Source organism: Daphnia pulex, chromosome 7 (genome assembly GCF_021134715.1).
Source record: "Daphnia pulex isolate KAP4 chromosome 7, ASM2113471v1".
NCBI lineage: Eukaryota > Metazoa > Arthropoda > Branchiopoda > Diplostraca > Daphniidae > Daphnia > Daphnia pulex.
Genome location: NC_060023.1, coordinates 1776567 through 1795342, shown reverse-complemented (window position 1 = coordinate 1795342; position 18776 = coordinate 1776567). Strand labels below are relative to the sequence as shown.

The following is an 18776-nucleotide window of genomic DNA, read 5'->3' as shown; positions in this document are numbered from 1 at the left end:
CAAACATCCTTCTTGCCAGATTTGACCGCTAGAGGTTAACAATCTCTTGGCCTCGTCTAACCTCCACCTGAAAAAAATAATTCGATGCCATAAATGGTTAAGGAATGAAAAATGTTTTGTTATGCAAACTATAGGATGAGCTATAAAAGAAAACGACATGGAACGAAGAAGAGAACGAGGATAGAATCCGCGTTCATTTTTCCCTATGACGTTTGATTTATTTAACGGTTTACGCTGTTCGTGCTGGAAGGGCATCAGCAACTGATGGGTGTGTCCTGCAAGATATTGAACTTTTTGTTCATGGTCAGAACCTTGTGAACGTGAAAGAGCAAAGGGGGCATGGACCGAGTCGAGTGAGCACATCATCAACGATGGGAACTATAAAAAGGGAAACGCAGTTTCAGTTGAGACTCAAAGCGCCAGTCGCCGTCGTCAGCTAAAGATGTTGCATCGCTTCTCGCTCGTCAACCTGGCCGCCGTGCTAGTCGTTTTGGCCTTTTCGGCCGTCCAGCAGGTGCCGGCGGCAGCCGTTGGTGGCCAGCGCAATCTTGCGCCCACCGCCACCGTCACCATTCTGAGCACTTCCTTCTTACCCGGAGCCGCTACCTCAACACTTTTGACGCAGAGCGCATGCGGTACCATAGAAGGCGGTGGTGCCATTACGGCCTGCCGTCGCAAGCGTCAGTACTGGATCGACGTCCCTATTCTGATCGCCCAGGACCCTGAAACTGCTGCCTATTTGTACCAACAGTTCCAGCCCTCTCCAGTTTATGCGTAAGTGAATTTTTCATATGTCGCCATCGTTGTCATATTTATAGTTGAATTCCAATTTTTGGATATGGCCATTTCGCAGTGTGGAACCGACGCAGGTCGTCCAGTTCCGCAACGGTTTGGAACAGCCGTCGGCGTTCATCGATTCATCGTTGGATGAGGCCACGTACACACGAGCCAGTGGAGCTCTGATCGCTCCAATTAACACCATCAGGACATCGCTGCTTGCTATTGCCACGAGCGTCATCAACAGTTTCCTGACGCCCGTCTCGACGGCCACCAGCGTCGTCACCGGATACTCGACGACTGTGACCAGCACCATTTACACCACGACCAACACCTACACTTTGGCCGGATGCATTCCCGAGGGTGTAGACTTCACTGCTTGCTAGACGCGATAACAATTATAACATGATAAGTTAAATCACCCAATAATTATATGTTAAATTACATTTCGCAAAAGTCTGATGTAGACGGGAGAAAACAATTCAACAATTGAACAAGTATTTAAAAGAAAATACAACCATGTAGAGCAATATGTTATTATGTCAACTGGTTTCACACTTTGTTTTTATGAATTCGAGCTGAGAAAGAAAATTCCTAGTTCGCAGTCAAAGAAATGCAGCAATAGACATTATGAGCAAAAAACACATTTGAAATTGAATCTTAAATTTTGTCTTTTGGCGGTATGGTATTATAACTGAATCTATTTTGGTAACGAGACCATTTTTATGGAAACATGTGTGCCACCACATTTTTACCAAACAATTGGACAATACATGCCATTAAAGTGTAGATTGATTTAATTTGATTCGAAATTGCCCGAAATTCTATAGCGATTAACGAGAAGTTATAATTATTTACATTTTCTGGGGAAATGCACAGCACGATTGTTACATATATGTCATTGCATTTGGAAAATGATAGGGACTGGCCGTAGTGTTGGCGCTATCGCTTGTTGTCTCTTTCTCATGGTCGAAAAATCCAATCGACTGCAGTTTATTCACCAAGTAACTTTTAATCTTTTCGTGCATCCTCTTTGAATCGGGGCTTTCTGTTGTACTCGCCGCCTCCGTGGTGGTACTCGGTGCATCTGTACTTGTTGTCGAAGTAGTTGTAGTGCTCTGTGTCGTTGTTGTTATCTCCCAAGTGTCCATTCGCTTGCACTGGCTACTGGAATGCCATTCTGATACTAATTCGGGGTAGAATTTGGTTACACCTTCTTCGTGGTGAAGTTTCTTGCACAGATCGCAGAAACCGTGGCGTGCCATTTGCTCCACTCCGCTTTCCACTCGATAGTGATCCTTCCACCAGAAATATTCGTTGTAAAAATTGTCGTTGGCGTCCAGCAACAGCAGGTACTGGGCCAGTTTCTCCGGAGTAAAATCAAGGGCATTAATGTACGAATGATGGGGGGCGAATTGGCTGTAATTGGCACCGCCATAAACGATAGGGATCATGTTGTGGTTCATGATTTCAAAGAATTTCTCCGTCACGTAATCGTTGCAAATGGAATTTTCAAATGACAAGTAAAATTTGTATTTCATTTCCAGCTCGTCGTAGCACTCCGGATAAGATAACCAATTAATTCCGTTTCGAGGGCAACTGAAATTGCCGCATCCGCCGTAAATGTCGACCGGAATGAATTTACTCAGTTCTTTGACGTAAGTTTCTCGTAAACTGTTTGTGCCGCAATGAGATGCCATCCAAACGACCGGCCGAGTTTTATTGGACGCGTAATTCCTGGCCGATGGAAGATGCGTCGATTCAATCATCCGGTGTGTTTGCTCGAGAGTTTTGGGGGCTGTCGATTCCGGAAGAATTCGACCGTAAAGCAATTGGACGTCCGAGTTTAATTTGTAGGTCATCGTCCAGTTGAACAAGTTGCCCAGGCCATGGATAGCGGCGGAAATGTACGGGGAAGTAACGGGCGATTCTTGTGTCAAGTAAATCAATCGTTGGTGAGCTCGCCTAGTAAAATTGGGCATTCCACTTTGCCAGAGCTCGTGCATGTGAATGATGATGGCGTCGTATTCTTCCAACGGCAAAATGGATGTCTTGTTGTCGAAGACGACACATTCCTTGATGTCACATCCGTGCTGGAAGAACGTCTGGCGGCCGAAACCGAAAGCGGCGGTTTCAATGCGATGTGCACTGTTCCAAATCAAAATGGTTTTAATGTCACGGGCGGCTATCCAAGGGATCATACTGTACAAGTTTGGCAGTCTAGAATTGTCGTTTTGTTTCCCGTAGAGCACAAATACAAACACCACTTGGAGAAACAGGAGGATTAGGAAAATTGGTTTCCGAGTTAAAATTGAGAGCTGACGAATGACCAGTTGCCTGTACATTTTTGATTTAATTGGAGCGCATCTCTCTAGCAACCGCTCGTGATTCAATTTTGTGGCGTACTGGTGAAATCAACGTGTAAAAACGACTCGATCGTCCAGTTTAATAAGCCTTGAGCGGAAAGTTGGACTTAATAAGTGGCGTAACGGAATGCTAAACGTGACGGTGTAATAGAGTACGTTTCGCTTTAGTACCATTTCGTTGCGTGCTGCCGTTACGTTGTACTCTGTCACCAGTGTGAAAGAACTTTCCTCGTATAAGTATATACTATATAGTTCCCCGTATTGGCTATGTGTGAGAGCAAGTTCAATCAGTCCGTGTGTCTGTTAATTTCTTTCGCACCTGCCACGATTCCACCGCGTTTCTATTTCATACCGCCATGAAAGTCGATTTAATTTGTGTAACAAAAGCGCCGCAACAGCTGTTTTCTATAATTTTACGGTTATTATATGGTTTTTTGTGTTTGTATTATTCAATAAAACGAATAAGAATCCTTTCATGCCATTTCTCATAACTTATTGGGTGTGGCAGCAAGGCAAGATGGAAAATGGAAATTTACTTTATATAAGAGAGCTCCAATATTTAAAAAATGTAATTTAAATTTCTCAGTTTAATTACATTGCTCGGTTAAAATCATTTTTATCGTGTTGAGCGGTTTGGATTTATAGAGGTAGGAATCTATTTTATGGTTTCTATCGATTTCTTTCAAGTCAAAAGTCGTCTGCTGATTGCTACCGTCAGAACTGGAAACGTGCACGTGGGACGTGGCTGCACGAAAAAGTAGAACAGCAAATTAAATCACAAAAATGTGGTCGTTGTGTGAACTATAGTGTCCTAGCTTTTGGCCTTTTGCCTCGTACAAACTCTGTGCTGCTCAGCAGGTAAATAAAGCTAAAAATACAAGTAGAATGAATATGGTATAGTAAATAGAAGAGAAACCTGTTCCAAGCATTTATCATCTAAGAGTCCTGTCAAGGCATTGTAATATGTTTGCACTATGTAACCTTTTCCTTTGTGTAAATTTCAGGCCTGAACAAGCCAACAGAAATCATCACAACTCATTGCCTGTGCTGCAAGTTTTTCTCGTGCTGGTATTGACCTGCAGCAGCAATTTCAGTATCATCGCTTGGGTAACAAATTTATGTTTGATTCAACTTTTGTTATGTGATCTGCTAGATATTTTAACGATGCATGACTTCCACAAATGCAGTGGAAACATTGAATTCTCCCGTGTAGGGTTTACCCACTGTCTCTTTTTCAACTTTTCCTTACTTGTTGTCTTGTAATATTTCTCGTAATAACCCAATTTTCATTTTTCATTTAGACAAACACCTGATTGGAGATACTACCGATGCTGCTCGAGTGTGACGGATCTCTTCTTCCCCTTTCTCTAAATCTCCTTTGTCCTCGTGTACACCCATGAGAGTGTGGGGGTATTCACGAGGACCCCCTTTTTCCCATTCAGGCTGGTGGATTCAACTTTTCTGCAGATGGAGCACTTGTGGATGGGCGGCGCCTGGCTGTATTTCCCAGGCACAAAGGTAGGAAACATTTATCTTCTTATTCTTCCTTTTTGACTGTTTGGTGGCTTTGGTTATTGCATAGTATGGAGTACAATTATTCCTGAGCTAGGCTTGTTGACTGGAACTGTTTTCTCTTGCCGTTTTTGTTTACTCAGTCAGGGTTCGTTACAAAACTTATTTGTGCAACGACTGCAGATTAGGCCCAGTTTTATGTCTCCAGTGAAACACCCTGTCCTTCGTTTAAAATTTCTCAAAGTAAATTTCCTCCCCTATTACTAAGTGTCGAAGGGCTGAAGGTGAAGGTCATTTACGTTTCCCAATCAGCGGCATCCAACATATGAATTGATGGTCAAAAATTATTTTTTATGTAGAGACTGTATTTTGCACATGAAAGTTGAACACGAAATTTTATTCAGCCTCAAAAAATCAAATTTCATCAATCGAACGGTTAAGGTTTTTTGAAAAGATAGATTTCATTGCATTCTCTATGGCAGAAGTATAGATGATGTAGTTGTACTTTTCTCCCAAGAACTAAAATCTCTACACTGTGTTTTTGGGTGCCATTGCGACACTAATTCGGGGTAGAATTTGGTTACACTCTCGTCCTGGTGAAGTTTCTTGCAGAGATCGCAGAAAGCGTGTTGCGCCATTTGCTCCACTCCGCTTTCCACTCGGTAGTGATCCTTCCACCAGAAATATTCGTTGTAAAAATTGTCGTTGGCGTCGAGCAACAGCAGGTACTGGGCCAGTTTCTCCGGTGTAAAATCCAGGGCGTTGATGTACGAATGATGGGGTGTGAATTGGCTGTAATTGGCCCCACCGTAAACGATAGGGATCATGTTGTGGTTCATGATTTCGAAGTATTTCTCCGTCACGTAATCGTTGCAGATGGAATTTTCAAATGACAAGTAGAATTTGTACTTCGTTTCCATCATTTCGTAGCATTTTGGATCAGACACGTAATTTGTTTTGCTGTGAGGGCAACTCAAATTGCCGCATCTTCCGTAAATATCAACCGGAATGTATTTGCTCAGTTCTTTAACGTACGTTTCTCGTAAACTGTTTGTGGCGCAATGAGATGCCATCCAGACGACCAGCCGAGTTTTATTGGCCGCGTAATTCCTGGCCGATGGAAGATGCATCGCTTCAGTCATCCGGTGCGTCTCCTCGAGTGTTTTCGGAGCTGTCGATTCCGGATGGATGCGACCGTAAAGCAGCTGGACGTCCGAATTTAATTTGTAGCTCATGGTCCAGTTAAAAAAATTCCCCATTTTGGTAACGTCAATTGTGTGCATCGAGTTGGGCGATTCTTGGGTTAGAAAAACGAAACGCTGATGCTTTTGCCTATGGAAATCTGGCATGCGAGTCTTCCACAGCTCATGCACATGCACTAGGATGGCATCGTATTCTTCTAGAGGCAAAATTTTTGGCTGGTCAAAGACGATACAATCTGAGACTTCGCACCCGTGTGCGATGAAAGGCTCGTGTCCCAAGCCAAACGGGGCGGTGTCCAGAATTTGTGGGCTGTTCCAAATTAAAATCGTTTTGTTTTTGCGAGTCAATCCCGTTATTTTCGAGAAGGTGTCGAAAACGGAATACTCGACGGGTGTGTACAGCTGAAGTAAGAAGACCAAATTTGTTAGCGCAAATATCACCAGCGATTTCTTCGTTTTCACTGCAGATAAAATTCTTTGATGGCAAGTGTTTTTCATTTTGATTGCGCTTATTGTTTTTACGACACTTTAACTGATTGAGGATGAGGGTGGGCACAATTGAACGTGTTGCTATTCCGGGAAAAGTTGGCTGACTGCACTCCAGCCGTGGCCTTTTGGTTTCTGACTCTGTTGACGGCTCTATTCGATGGAACGTATTTCATCAGGAGAAAGTGATGTCGAAGTCTTGCGTCTATTATTACCAAAGGTCAGGTCTGTTTCCCCCCCTGTCTGCCGGAGGTAAAATTCTGTCCCAAATAATCTCATACCTCCCTTTCCATTTTATCTGATAAAGGGGCCAGAATAGTGACATGACCTACGACAACTAACGGCCCCCAGCGACCCGGGGGAAACCGATTTTATCAGTTAATAAAAATTTGAATGGAGTTGGTATAGGAAAGTATACAGCGATGTCTGGCGCTTCACGACTTCACGTTGTCTTTAGCTTCTACTTCGTAATCGAGCGGTTGTCTGGAAGATGGTGCTGCAAGCGGTAAACTCAGACATGGAAGTAATTACAACAACAACAAATTTCTCGCAAGACCTAAAAATGTTTAATTGATTTTTCATAGAGTTTAAATTTTTAATTTGATGGATAAATTAAATCAAAATTTTTCTAAAGTCATGTAATTTTGAAGAATGTAATTTTAAGATCGGGATAAGTTCGGATGTCATTTTTTTCTGCTCGTGCAGTTTTTGACACAAATCACAAAATACGTGGCGTGACATGTCTTCAATGCTATATTCCACACTGTAGTAATTTTTCCACCAGAAATACTCTTGTAGAGCTCGTCGTCTTCATCGAGTATTTTTTTAAATCCCGCCAAGACTTTCGGTTTGAATTTGCGAGCGTCGATGTACGAATGAGGCGGTGTGTGTTGACTGTAGTCTGCTCCTCCGTAGACGACCGTCCCGGTCGTATGTCGTATGTCGTGAGCCAGAATTTTGAAAAATCTTTTCAGTGACGTAGTCTGGACAAATGGCATTTTCGAATGACAAGTAGAATTTGTAAGTCGACTCGAGCATGTCGTAACACTGCGGATCTGAACTATGTAAAATCGTGACGAGGACAAGACAAGGTCCCGCACGGTCCACACACATCGACGTCGATGAATTTGATTAGCTCTTCGATGTAAGCTTCTCTTTGACCGTGAGTATCACAATGAGAAACCATCCAGGCAATTGTTTTCGTGTTGTGAATTCGTTTAACTTGATTATTACGAACTTTTTCTCTTAATTGTTTAACCTCTTTTGACGATTTTGATTGGCAAAAACGACATTGCCCATGCCGAAAACTCGAACTTCCGCTCGATCCGCACTGTTTCACACTAAAATCCTTTTCGTTTCGGATATGCGACGGAATCTGTGCTGAAACTTTGGCGATCTTGTCAGGTTAGTGTTCAACTGCAGTTAGATGAGCACAAAATAACCTGCAACAAACGACAAAGTCAAAGCTTTTCTGTGTGAAATCCTCCTGTTCAAAAACGACAGTATCTTTGATGGATGAACGAACAAATTTAGCCAAAAGAGCAACAACATTTTTGGCCGAAACGACGACAACATTTTTGAATGAACAACTTAACGTTTTTTTGAATAACTGAAGTATCCAACGTGTACCATTCTTTAAAGTGTTTCGGTTCTCTACGCTTTTAGCGTGTATTGTCGGATAGTGTAAAATTGGGAGCGGAAATCGGACCTGTTTTTCTTATTTGTCTGATTCGTACCAAGGGACCCGCAGCCAGGACCATAGGGAACATTTTTGTCATTTTGTCGGTTAATAGGAATGTAATATTATTAATTGAATCGGGGTGGGTGCAGTATGGACTCTTTAACCTCTGGTGTGAACGTTTCCCTCCATTAAGCCACCCCCGCTGTTTCGTTGCGATCCGTTACGCACTGTGTAACCACCCAACAATTTATAGTCTTGTTTTTTGGCTTTAAAGGTGGATCAACAACCAAAAGTATTTCTCCTTTTAGCGTTATTAAGTTTTCTTCAAAGCTCAAAATTGGTAAAAAAAAATAGCGATTAATAATTTCCTAAATATTTTAAAAAACAATTAAAGCTCTCTTTTCTTTTTAAAGTATATTTTATTTTACATGTAGTTATTAGTTTACACATAAAACTTAATAAAAGGATGGCAAACTATTAGTAAATTTTTTTTTAAATTTTACTATGGTTTGACAATCCTTTAATATTCTGTGCTTACTGACGTCTTGACGCCATCAAAACAGTTTATTATTTTTATTTTTCAACATTTTATTAAAGCCAAGTAGGATAAAACGTTTGACATTGGTTGCCATTGCCCCATTGAGAATCCATATCCGGATAAGATTGGTAGTCACCATCTTCGGCCTCGTGCAGTTTTTGACACAAATCACAAAAGGCGTGACGACTTCTCTCCTCCAGTGTGGACTCCACGCTATAATAATCTTTCCACCAGAAATACTCGTTGTAGAGCTCGTCGTTTTCGTCGAGTATTTTTAAAAATCCCGCCAACTCTTTGGGTTTGAACTTGCGGGCGTCGATGTACGAATGGGGCGGTGCGTGTTGGGTGTAGTCTGCTCCTCCGTAGACGATCGGGACTATGTTTCGACCCAGAGTTTTAAAGAAATTTTCAGTGACGTAATCTGGACAAATGGTGTTTTCGAATGACAAGTAGAATTTGTAGGTTGACTCGAGCAAATCGTAGCACGATGGGACTGAAATATAGATACTGTGACGAGGACAAGACAAGGTCCCGCAAGGCCCATACACATCAACTTCGATGTATTTGACTAGCTCTTCGATGTAAGCTTCTCTTTGACCGTGAGTATCGCAATGGGTGACCATCCAGGCGATTGTTTTCGTCTTGTGGTGACTTGGTTTAACCACAGAATCACGGTCCTTTTCTCTCAATTGTTTCACCTCTTCTAACGTCCTGGGAGCCTTTTCTTTCGGGATAATCCGGCCGTAAAGTAAACGAATATCGGCGTCCATTCTGTACGTCATTGTCCAATTGAAAAAATGTGTTAATTGACCCATGTTGTAATGAGGGAGCAGCGCTATGGGAGGTTCCTGTGTGAAGAAGACGAGGCGTTGACTTTTCTTTCGGTCGAACTGAAACCTGGGCATCTTTACTTGATTGGCGGATGTGAATTCGCTATTGAATACCACGACGATTGCGTCGTAATGTTCGAGGGGACGCTCCATTCTGTTATCGACAATTTCGCATCGAGTGTAAGTGCAATTTTGATTGGCAAAAACGTCTTTGCCCTTACCAAAGATTCGCACTTCCGCTCGTTCCGCAGCATTCCACACTAAAATCGTTTTCGTTTCGTTTTTCTGACGGATTTTGTGCTGCTGAACACTTGTTTTCATTTCTGTTGTTTCTGTTGTTTCTGTTGGTGTAGTGTTAAAGTGACGATAACTAAACACGAAATACCCTAAAACAAACGAGAAAGTTAGAATTTTGACGATTGAAAAATTGCCGTTCGAGAACGACAACATTCTTGATCGAATGAACGACGTCATCTTCTAAGACTGAAGTAGACAACTCCGCGTGCATGGTTCTTTGTGTTCTTTTCTTTTAGTTTGAGCTACTGCCGGATAGTGAAACCACATCCGGTTTTTCCTTTACCTTGTTCAGAGAAAAGCGAGAGGCGTAAAACGCTTTAGGGTTCTCTCTATAATGGAGGGCGTGCCAGTGAAGTCCTAACTTTTAGCAAAATGAAATCAACCTGAATTAAACTCTTGACACTTTGATTAAATTATATTGAAGTTAACGTAAAGCAATGACAAGGATACAATTAAAACATTTATGCGATTTGCGGAGAAATAATGCACATTTCTTTTTCCCACCAGTCGATTATGCTGGGATAGAATTTCATTGGCATCGTCGTGTTATGGAGAGCAGCACACAAATGGCACATGCCTTTACTAGTGTACTTTGGGCTGTCGCGCACTTGGAAATGAGGCTTCCACCAAAAATATTCGTTGTACAGCGTGTCGTTGTTGTCGAGCATGATCAGATAATCAGCCAGCTTATTTATGTTTTCAAATTTGGCGGCGTTGATGAACGAATGCGTCGGCGCTATTAATTCGTGGTCTTCGTGAAGGCTGAAAACGATTGGTATTATCGGGTAGTGCATCATGCCGAAGAACCTGACAGTGAAATAAAATCAGAACATCATTATTTGACTTCAGTGAATCTATCAGCATATATTTTCATACTTTTCAGTGATGTAATCTCGACACAGCGAATTTTCTAGGGACAAATAAAACTTGTATTTCTTGGCAGCCATTTGTCGACAATCTTCGCTAGAGTCATTCACATTATCTGCCTTAGGGCACTTTAATGTCTCACAGTTACCGTAAACATCGACGTCAATGTATTTTCGAAGAATTTTGACCATCTCATTCCGACTGCTCGCAGAGTTACAGTTTGAAACAAACCAAGCAGCCATTTTCGTTTTCCCCTTGGCGTAGTTGACTGGTGTAGGTTTAGACAAATAGAATTTCATTTCGTCTTCACTGGGATGAAGAGCGACGTCTCCAGTTGGTACTATGTAACCGTAAGGACCCACGATATCCGAGTCCCAACGGTACGTCATGGTCCAGTTGAAGAAATTCGCCATTCGAATCGTATCGGCGAACCACGCAGCCGATTCCAAGCTCCAAAGAACGTAGCGCTGATTTTGTGATCTACCTTCCGGCAGGTCATTAATTGTCCAGGTGCGAAGGTGAAACACAACGGCGTCGTATTCCATGACGTCACTGCGGTTATCCGAAGTTTCACACTGCCAAACTGGGCAGCCTGATTTCTTCATGGCGTCGCGGCCGATCCCAATACCGTAATCCTTGTTCCCATAAACCTAAAGTAAAATTATATTGTTTTTAAAGGTAACGATGAAGAGTTAGGTTACTTGATAATTCGTTAGATCACGTCATTCCAAAATAGTATCCGCTTGAATGGTGTGTCAATATCCGAAAGAGAATCGTTGAAATAACTCTCAAATATTTGATAGCGCTCGTTTACGACGTCATTGGCCGATTTCGGTGTTGTTTGATCCTCCTCCGCAATTTGCTGTGTTCCATCCAAATAGAACTGCAGTCCCATTTTTAACAGGAAACCCGTCACGATTAAACAAGCAATTTTCCGATGGCCAATCTGGAACTTTTTTCGCCACCAATTTTGAATTTTCTATGTTTTTATCACGTTCACTCTATTCGTTGCGTTGTTAACTGCACAACTGAAAAAAATGCAAATTTTTTTATTTAAAAAAATTCAAATTCAAATAAATGTAGCAAACTGTCTGCTGTTACCCACTAACTAGCAAGTTGTGTCTCTACTGTCACCATCAAGAAATCCACTGCCGTCTGATAAAGGGCGGATCGTGGCGAATTGGTTTTCGTTTCGCCGCGTTTCGCTTATCTAAAGAACTTGGCCACCACATTTATGACGGTGTGTGTATTTCTCGGTATTTCTGATATTTATGATGCCACTACATCATATTGTCAAAAATACTTTATTGTGTGTAGGACCACAGGGATTAGGGATCACATTCACTTTGATATTTCGCGGTTTCTGCCGACAATCGATTAGTGAATGCGTTTTTAAAAAGCGCGCGTAATGATCTCGCAATGGCAACAGTTCGCTGTTTAGAATAGAATGCGTCATTCCCAAAGTCAATCGTCATGACCTATGAATAATCGAACAATAGGAAAATGGAAAGGAAGAAAATATAATGTGCTATATGGACTTTGGCAATTCCATTATGACTTTTCAGTTGAATGAAATTGTACGAGAATAAGGAAGTATACGTCAGCAGCGTTTCCTATTAGCTACCGCATTTATGTAAAGAAACGACAAGATTAAAATTCAATTTTATTTTCTAAAAAAGTAAGTTTTCTAGAGACAAAATTGAATGTTATTAAATTTTTTCTTATTAATGCAATGCGAAATAAAGTAACTTTTTATGAAACCTTGAGAAAAAGATGGTACTTAAAATTGAAGAATTAAAGCATGAATTGTTAATTGCCCTTTCGGCTCCGTGAACAAAATCAGCTACCAGTATTTTTCTGAACCTAACCTAACCTTAATTTTGTCGGCCATAAACGGTTTTCCCGAAATGTTTTTCACAGAAAACATTGTTTGCCTTTTATTTTGAAATTTCCGTGTACGATTAATAAAAATGACAATCTAAATGTTGCTAATGCTAAGTAATAAAAACACAATCAAATGGTGGTTTTAGTTTAAGATATTTTATTGAGACATATTAATTCAAATCAGCAGGCACACTCATTTTCACACACACATTCATCCAATTCAGACTCCATTCATTCACACGAAGAGGAAGCGAAAGAAGAGAAGAAAATGGCGAGAAAAAAGGGGAAAAGGAAAAAAAGAAAAGCAAATATGAGAGTCTAGAGGGAGAAATCACTTGGGTGGAAACTGTTGTTGAATAGCAGGAAGGTCGGTTAAATGTGCAATTAGAAATTTTGGCAGGTGCACGTTGTTCTTATCGACATTCCCTTCGTGGATTTGTGGTAGTTTTTCATTCCTCGACGAGATTGGATATCAATTGAAAATAACCTACATTGGATAATGTGTGCATTAATAATGATTACATCAAACAGGTACCGGGATGATCGAGTGATGGTGACGTCATAGGATGGACGGAAGAACCTATTTACTGGGGACCTCCCTGTCTTTAAAATGACTCACGTTGGGTGAATTCGCACGCAATAGTCTAATCGATTAATCAATTCTTTCATGTTTTAGGAAACGAGTGATTTTAGCTTTAGCATTTTTATTTTAAGCATCGTTATTCCATCCAGCTTATTGAAGCACGATTTTGTGACCGGTTTATGTTTCCCTGAAGCGATGGTGAGGACCGAAGAGGGCCGTTGGCGAGGAAAGAAGAGGCCCGATGGCGAGGACCGTCGGCGTACGTTACGTCGGCGAATTCGGTAATCTAGAAGTGTAGCTCCGCCCATTTTTCAGAAATAGACGATCGTGCACTGCGTTCCCCTAATTTAAATTTGTTTGAAGAGAGTTGGTAATGTTTTGAATCGTTTATTTGTCCCACCAAATAGTATTAGAGATTTATAAATAATGCCGACGTCGTAAAATGTTAACGTTGTACTTTCTGTTTTTTAAGAAAACACATTGCCAATTCTACAAGTCATAATTCAAAGTTGAATTTAAACAATTAAGATCATATGGTTCCACTTCTTCTGGGATTGTGGAATTATACAAAACGATTGCCCATTAAGAACAACGTAGAATAACGCTAAATATGTATTCGAATGCTGAAATGTTATACAGGCGTCGCGGGTTATTTTGTCGGATCAGTTAGGCAGCCTCTGTTGAACGTCTGAACTATTTCTCGAATCCATTTGTTGCTAACTGAAATTTCAAAACGATTTGATTACAAATGTAAAAAATGTATCTAAATTTCTATATAGAATGATGCAACTTAGCGAAATTAAATAGGACATAAAACTCACCCCACTTGTGACCCAAAAGGACAGGGCAAGCCCCATGAAGTGTGTCGGGATTACCTAATCCGTTACGTTTCAAATTGTACCAAAATGCGGCTCCGCCTCGGACGGGTCTGACAGCCACACCCGCCCGCGGGAATGCAGTTGACCCTCCTCGCTCCACATCGTTGAGCTATATAAGAAACAAAAAGACGAATTATTAACACTGATTTTCAATAGGATAGTCTATAAATCACGAATTGTTACGTAAAACATGAAAGTGGCGATCCTATCGCCCATGGCCTTATCCCGGGGAGAGAGTTTCTCCATCTGAAAACAATCAGCAAGATGTTTAGGTAATTATCACCAAATAGGACAACATACGTAAGTGAATTAAAATACTAACTTCTGCATCTGTTTTGCTTTTCAACAGGTAGTCGTGATGAGGAGAATAATGTCCACCAATTCCATAATTAGCCACCTGATGAAAGCATCACGAGAAAATCTTGATTCATATGCCCTCCTGTCATGGAACAATTTACGGCCAAACCTGAAGAATCTCTGCATCGCCCCGCGAAGAGTTGGTTTTTAAACCGGTAATGAGGGAAATCCTTCGGGCGAGTCTATCCATCAAAGGATGAACTTCATCCGCAATCCAGGCCGTCTTGGAAGTCCTAAGGCTGGAGAAGATCATTTCCGAGCTCGGCTCTTTCCCCAACACTTTAGCTCTCGACAACTACATAATAATTCTAGTTCTAAAATTATGACACTTGTATAGTTGACTAATGAATTTCTCTTACCAAAGGAGTGGCCAATTCTTTGACTGTTTCCATTTCTTCATCACTCAGAACATCATAAAAGGTGTAAATTTCCGTCTCGATGGAATGCTGCTCAACTTTAATTGGCATGAGGAGGAGATATGGCTGGCGGCGAGAGTCAAACCAGCATTTAAGTTGCGACAGGCTGTCTTCGCCCTATCCAATCAAAGTCGTGTTAGTACGTAGCGATTAACTAATGACGGTGCAAAAATACCAAAAGCTTTTCACCCCGACAAAGGGCGTTAAATTTTGCAAAGTCATCCTCGTCGTACTTGCGGCTGCGGATCATTTCACTCCGCTGGGCGATGGCTGGTTTCTCTTTCAAAGGCAGTCGGAATGAGCTGGAATCGGACAGGACGGACATTGGTGCATTTTGTTGGGCTTCTTGCAAATTGTCGTCGTGCTAATGTGTCATCAATGGCAAGATTCGGTGAAATTACGAATATATCTTAACAAAAATAATTAATAAAGAGGTATACCTTGTCGATAGCGTATTGAATAATTTCCGCAATATGATCCTGTTTGATGGTTTCATTGTTTTCCATTCCGGCTAAGATGTAAGATTCTTCAAACCACTCAACTGCCCGAGCGTAAGCTCCGTCGTTAAATGCATGTTTGCCCATGAATAAACAATCTAGGGCAGTCAGTTCTGTGTAAGTGAAAATGGGTTAAAAGTTAAAACTTAAAACTTAAAAATTAATTGATATTAAATTTGTTACAAAGAGGAAAAGATATGGCAACATTGAAAAAGGGGACTGGGTTGAGCAGACGAAATCGGCGAACGTTCTCTGCTCAGTCAAACGGAGTGGTGGTTTCGTGTTGGATTCACCACGTATTTCATCTCCGAATACCACGTGTTACGATTTCACCTGTCTGTCACAGTTTAGAGGAATATTTTATACCTGCGTGAGTTTCTCGGCCCCATAAGTTTCCTCTGACCAGTTCAGTCATGTTCAGTTCGTATGTATCTTGCAGCCGAACGAGGGCAGATGTAGCACCGAATAAATCCTCTTCCTTTGGGAATCTTTCGTTCAATCGAACGCGTTCCAGTTGACTTACTGCGTCTAAATTTAACGGAAACGTCAAATGGGTGTTGATAAACTCTTACAGAACTTTTACCTTGCCAGTTGTCAACTTTTATTTCCTTCTCGACTGTTTCCCAATCGAAACAAAGTCGCTTCATCAATCGATAAGCGTGAATCGGATTTCCAGTCAAGTGTTCCATAAACTCTTCTTCGTTGGCTATCTTTTCCTTGACGACGCTTTGCTCGTAATCCTTAAGGTACCTAATTAAATCATTTTTATAATTCAGAATCAATGGAATCAGTTAAATTTAGTTGTGAAATCACTTGCGAATAACTGCTAATTTTGCTTCTGTTTTGGATACAAGTTCTCCAAGGATGTCGACTATTTGTTGTTCCAGACTGAAGACACTTGCCAAATCGGCTGACGCGGTGTACATGTCCCCATAGACACGTGGATTTCTTGCTATCGAAATTATTAGAACGGTGAAGTAAAACTGATGGACCACAAGAGAGCCCATTGTTTTCTATTTCTATTGGCAAAATTATATAGAAGCAGAAGACAACCTAGCGTAAGTATATTGACAATAACTTTATTGGAATTCAAAGTTGTAATGTTTCTTATATTACCTGTTGAATAGCAAATGAAGAAAAAGAAACCCGATTCCCCGTCCACTTGTCTTGGTGATCGGCGTTGAACTGTACGTGACTCTGCCCAGACTTAACCGCACGTGATAGAAAGGTTAAATTCTCACTTTCTGTGGGTGTTTTCCTTCTTCTTTCCATCGTCAGAAAAGTCCAGCTGCACAACACAGGTAAAATAAAAAAACCGAACGAGTGTTGAAAGTGCCACAGTATCATTTGGGGGTCTTTGACACAGTGCTCAAGGACGGGATTTCATGTGCTATCACCGGCTACCACTGTGACTTTTATTTCAACTTGAAAGAAAGGCTGGACGTCGATCTCAATCGCATGACGTTGCTAAATAACTCTATTCCAACGTTCGAAGTGGTTAATTATAGCCTATTCAAAAATCCTAGTCACGATTATTTATAAGGAAGACGAGGATCATAGCTGGATTAAATCAAAAATGCTGAATAATGGCTTCGATATGTTGTTGATTTTCTCACTAGAAAGAAAAAGGTCGAATGCCATTGGAGGAGAATGCAGGCTACAGTTATAAAAACCAAAGTCTTCCATGGAAACTCGAGTCCTCTTCCCTATGTGATACTTTTTCTTTCTATTAATGTTAAATGCTTTAGTTAGTAAATAGTATGCTTTAAAAAATTGACATTCAAATGCAGTACCGATGTTATCAATCTTTGGCTTCCCGCAAGAACGGATTAATCAGCTTTTTCTCTCTTAAAAAAAATCATATCATCATGTGATAGATACGAATCATGCTCTACTGGGTTTGCGTACGGGAATCACGAACCAATATTCTAAGTTATCGGCTGTAAATCTTTGAATCTGTATATATTATATCGCCAAAATGTTATTCGAATCTCAGCTGTGATTCAAAGGTTGACGACACTGTAGACAGCTAATCATTTTAGTATAAAAGGGTATCCAATTTGACGCTGCCTTCATTCCTTTCTTAGAACGACTTTCAATAACGTCAACAGAAGCAATCAGCTGGAAAAATGAGTAGCCCATCACTTGACTTGCTTCTCATCTTGTTAATCGTCTGTGTGAGTCTATCAGCCGTTCAGCCTGCCTTATTGCCACACCCTCCAGTGTCTGAAGATAATCCTACTACTCCAACAACCCGAGGTAAGCAAATATTTTGTCGCTCAATCAGTCAATGACAAAACTATTTTTCATCATTTTCTTGCTTCAACTGTAGAGAATAACCAGACGGATGATTCCACTACCATCTTCGACTTCGTGATGAATTATCAAGCAGTGCCAGTTATTGCTCTGTATCGAACGAACCAAAAAGCAGTACTTGATGGAAACCTTGCTTCTGGAGTCGACGAGGATTTTGGAACAGATAATGGAATTCTCAAACCCGCCAATATTCCGTGGCCTGATATCTATTCCCGTCAAGGTCGTCCATTCTTTAACTTTTTGCCAGGCCTTGTAAGGGGTCCTCCAGGTAAATAAGTCAATCATTTAAATTTGCTTAAACTAATAAATCAAAATGAAATTGTTTCAGGTCCACCTGGAGAGAAAGGTGGCGTAGGACCAACGGGCCCAAAAGGCGAAACTGGATCGAAAGGTGAAACTGGCGCGGCTGGTGCAAAGGGTGAGGCCGGTTCACCTGGTGAGAAAGGCGAAGCTGGTGTTGTCGGGCCAGGGGAAAAAGGACCTGTCGGAGATCAAGGACCAACTGGGGATCAAGGACCTGTTGGAGACAAAGGGCCGACTGGAGACCAAGGAGACAAAGGACCACCTGGTGATCAAGGCGATAAAGGACCTACCGGAGACCAAGGTGATAAAGGCCCTCCTGGCGACCAAGGACCTCCGGGAGTCTAAGGTCGTTAGCTACCGCATTGCAACAATAACATCCTCTTCGAATTCAAAAGTTAAGTCATGTTTTATTGGCCCCAAAATAATAGTATTTAGTTAATAGGATTAGTTCTATAAAGCAGGAATTCGGTTTAGAGCTCTCTTTCATTTCCTTGTCAATTTTACAACACATTTTTCCTTACTGTATTTAAAACTGGCTTAACAAACCCATATTTAAATGCTATCAGTGTTCTTCTCTTGAAACATAGAATATAAGTTACGTGGGCCAATAATCCCATGAATTTTTTTCCTCGCGGGAATTTGTGCGTCTTTAGTTATTCAACGGAAATACCCAGTGACGTCATTCGTGCCGTTTGACATGCACGGACAGTCGTAAACGAACCAGGATACTAGAACATGTGATGACCGGACAGTATGATTTCAATCTGGATCTTTCATTCTCGATGGGTTTCCAGTTGATTGTTTTCCGATTATCACCAGAGATGTTCAGAAAATTGTTATTCGTAGCGATAATTCGTTGAACTTTGCGGAGTCAACGACCAGGTAGACTTTGAAATAGGAAAGAAGAGCATCTCTTAACACGCTTAATTCTTATTGTCACACCTATAGAGAAATACCGGTTGGTTGTGGAAGCAGTTTAAATTATC

The 18776-nt window shown here is 41.2% G+C and overlaps 7 protein-coding genes across 8 annotated transcripts; 2 read left to right on the top strand and 5 right to left on the bottom strand.

Moving 5' to 3' along the window:
* The first annotated feature begins 414 nt into the window (after positions 1–414).
* Positions 415–1309, top strand: LOC124197272. The gene is made up of 2 exons (XM_046592653.1): positions 415–774; positions 854–1309. Exons 1-2 carry the CDS (start codon positions 443–445, stop codon positions 1161–1163), a joined length of 642 nt encoding a protein of 213 aa, XP_046448609.1. The 5' UTR covers positions 415–442; the 3' UTR covers positions 1164–1309.
* Positions 1310–1664: 355 nt separating this feature from the next.
* On the bottom strand, positions 1665–2978 carry LOC124197726 (alpha-(1,3)-fucosyltransferase C-like). The gene has a single exon (XM_046593261.1). It carries the CDS (start codon positions 2976–2978, stop codon positions 1665–1667), a length of 1314 nt encoding a protein of 437 aa, XP_046449217.1.
* Positions 2979–5128: 2150 nt separating this feature from the next.
* On the bottom strand, positions 5129–6355 carry LOC124197725 (alpha-(1,3)-fucosyltransferase C-like). The gene has a single exon (XM_046593260.1). The coding sequence runs from the start codon at positions 6353–6355 to the stop codon at positions 5129–5131; it is 1227 nt and encodes a 408-aa protein (XP_046449216.1).
* Positions 6356–8615: 2260 nt separating this feature from the next.
* Positions 8616–9713, bottom strand: LOC124197724 (alpha-(1,3)-fucosyltransferase C-like). The gene has a single exon (XM_046593259.1). It carries the CDS (start codon positions 9711–9713, stop codon positions 8616–8618), a length of 1098 nt encoding a protein of 365 aa, XP_046449215.1.
* A 394-nt stretch (positions 9714–10107) lies between these two features.
* LOC124197248 (alpha-(1,3)-fucosyltransferase C-like) lies at positions 10108–11937 on the bottom strand. Of its 2 annotated transcripts, XM_046592616.1 has the most exons (4): positions 11658–11937; positions 11278–11584; positions 10566–11206; positions 10108–10496 (listed from the first exon to the last, which is right to left on the bottom strand). In XM_046592616.1, the coding sequence occupies exons 2-4, from the start codon at positions 11449–11451 to the stop codon at positions 10151–10153; spliced, it is 1161 nt and encodes a 386-aa protein (XP_046448572.1). In that variant the 5' UTR covers positions 11452–11584; positions 11658–11937; the 3' UTR covers positions 10108–10150. The 2 variants fall into 2 exon arrangements, with proteins under 2 accessions (XP_046448572.1, XP_046448571.1); XM_046592615.1 differs by having other exon boundaries at positions 11278–11937.
* Positions 11938–13394: 1457 nt separating this feature from the next.
* On the bottom strand, positions 13395–16178 carry LOC124197240 (prolyl 4-hydroxylase subunit alpha-2-like). Its single transcript, XM_046592603.1, has 11 exons — positions 15985–16178; positions 15755–15921; positions 15538–15699; positions 15115–15284; positions 14850–15038; positions 14618–14791; positions 14368–14553; positions 14224–14298; positions 14085–14147; positions 13845–14010; positions 13395–13743 (listed from the first exon to the last, which is right to left on the bottom strand). Exons 1-11 carry the CDS (start codon positions 16176–16178, stop codon positions 13673–13675), a joined length of 1617 nt encoding a protein of 538 aa, XP_046448559.1. The 3' UTR covers positions 13395–13672.
* Positions 16179–16399: 221 nt separating this feature from the next.
* Positions 16400–18401, top strand: LOC124197267 (collectin-12-like). The gene is made up of 4 exons (XM_046592649.1): positions 16400–16472; positions 17259–17430; positions 17504–17755; positions 17816–18401. The coding sequence occupies exons 2-4, from the start codon at positions 17301–17303 to the stop codon at positions 18133–18135; spliced, it is 702 nt and encodes a 233-aa protein (XP_046448605.1). The 5' UTR covers positions 16400–16472; positions 17259–17300; the 3' UTR covers positions 18136–18401.
* The last annotated feature ends 375 nt before the right edge of the window (positions 18402–18776 follow it).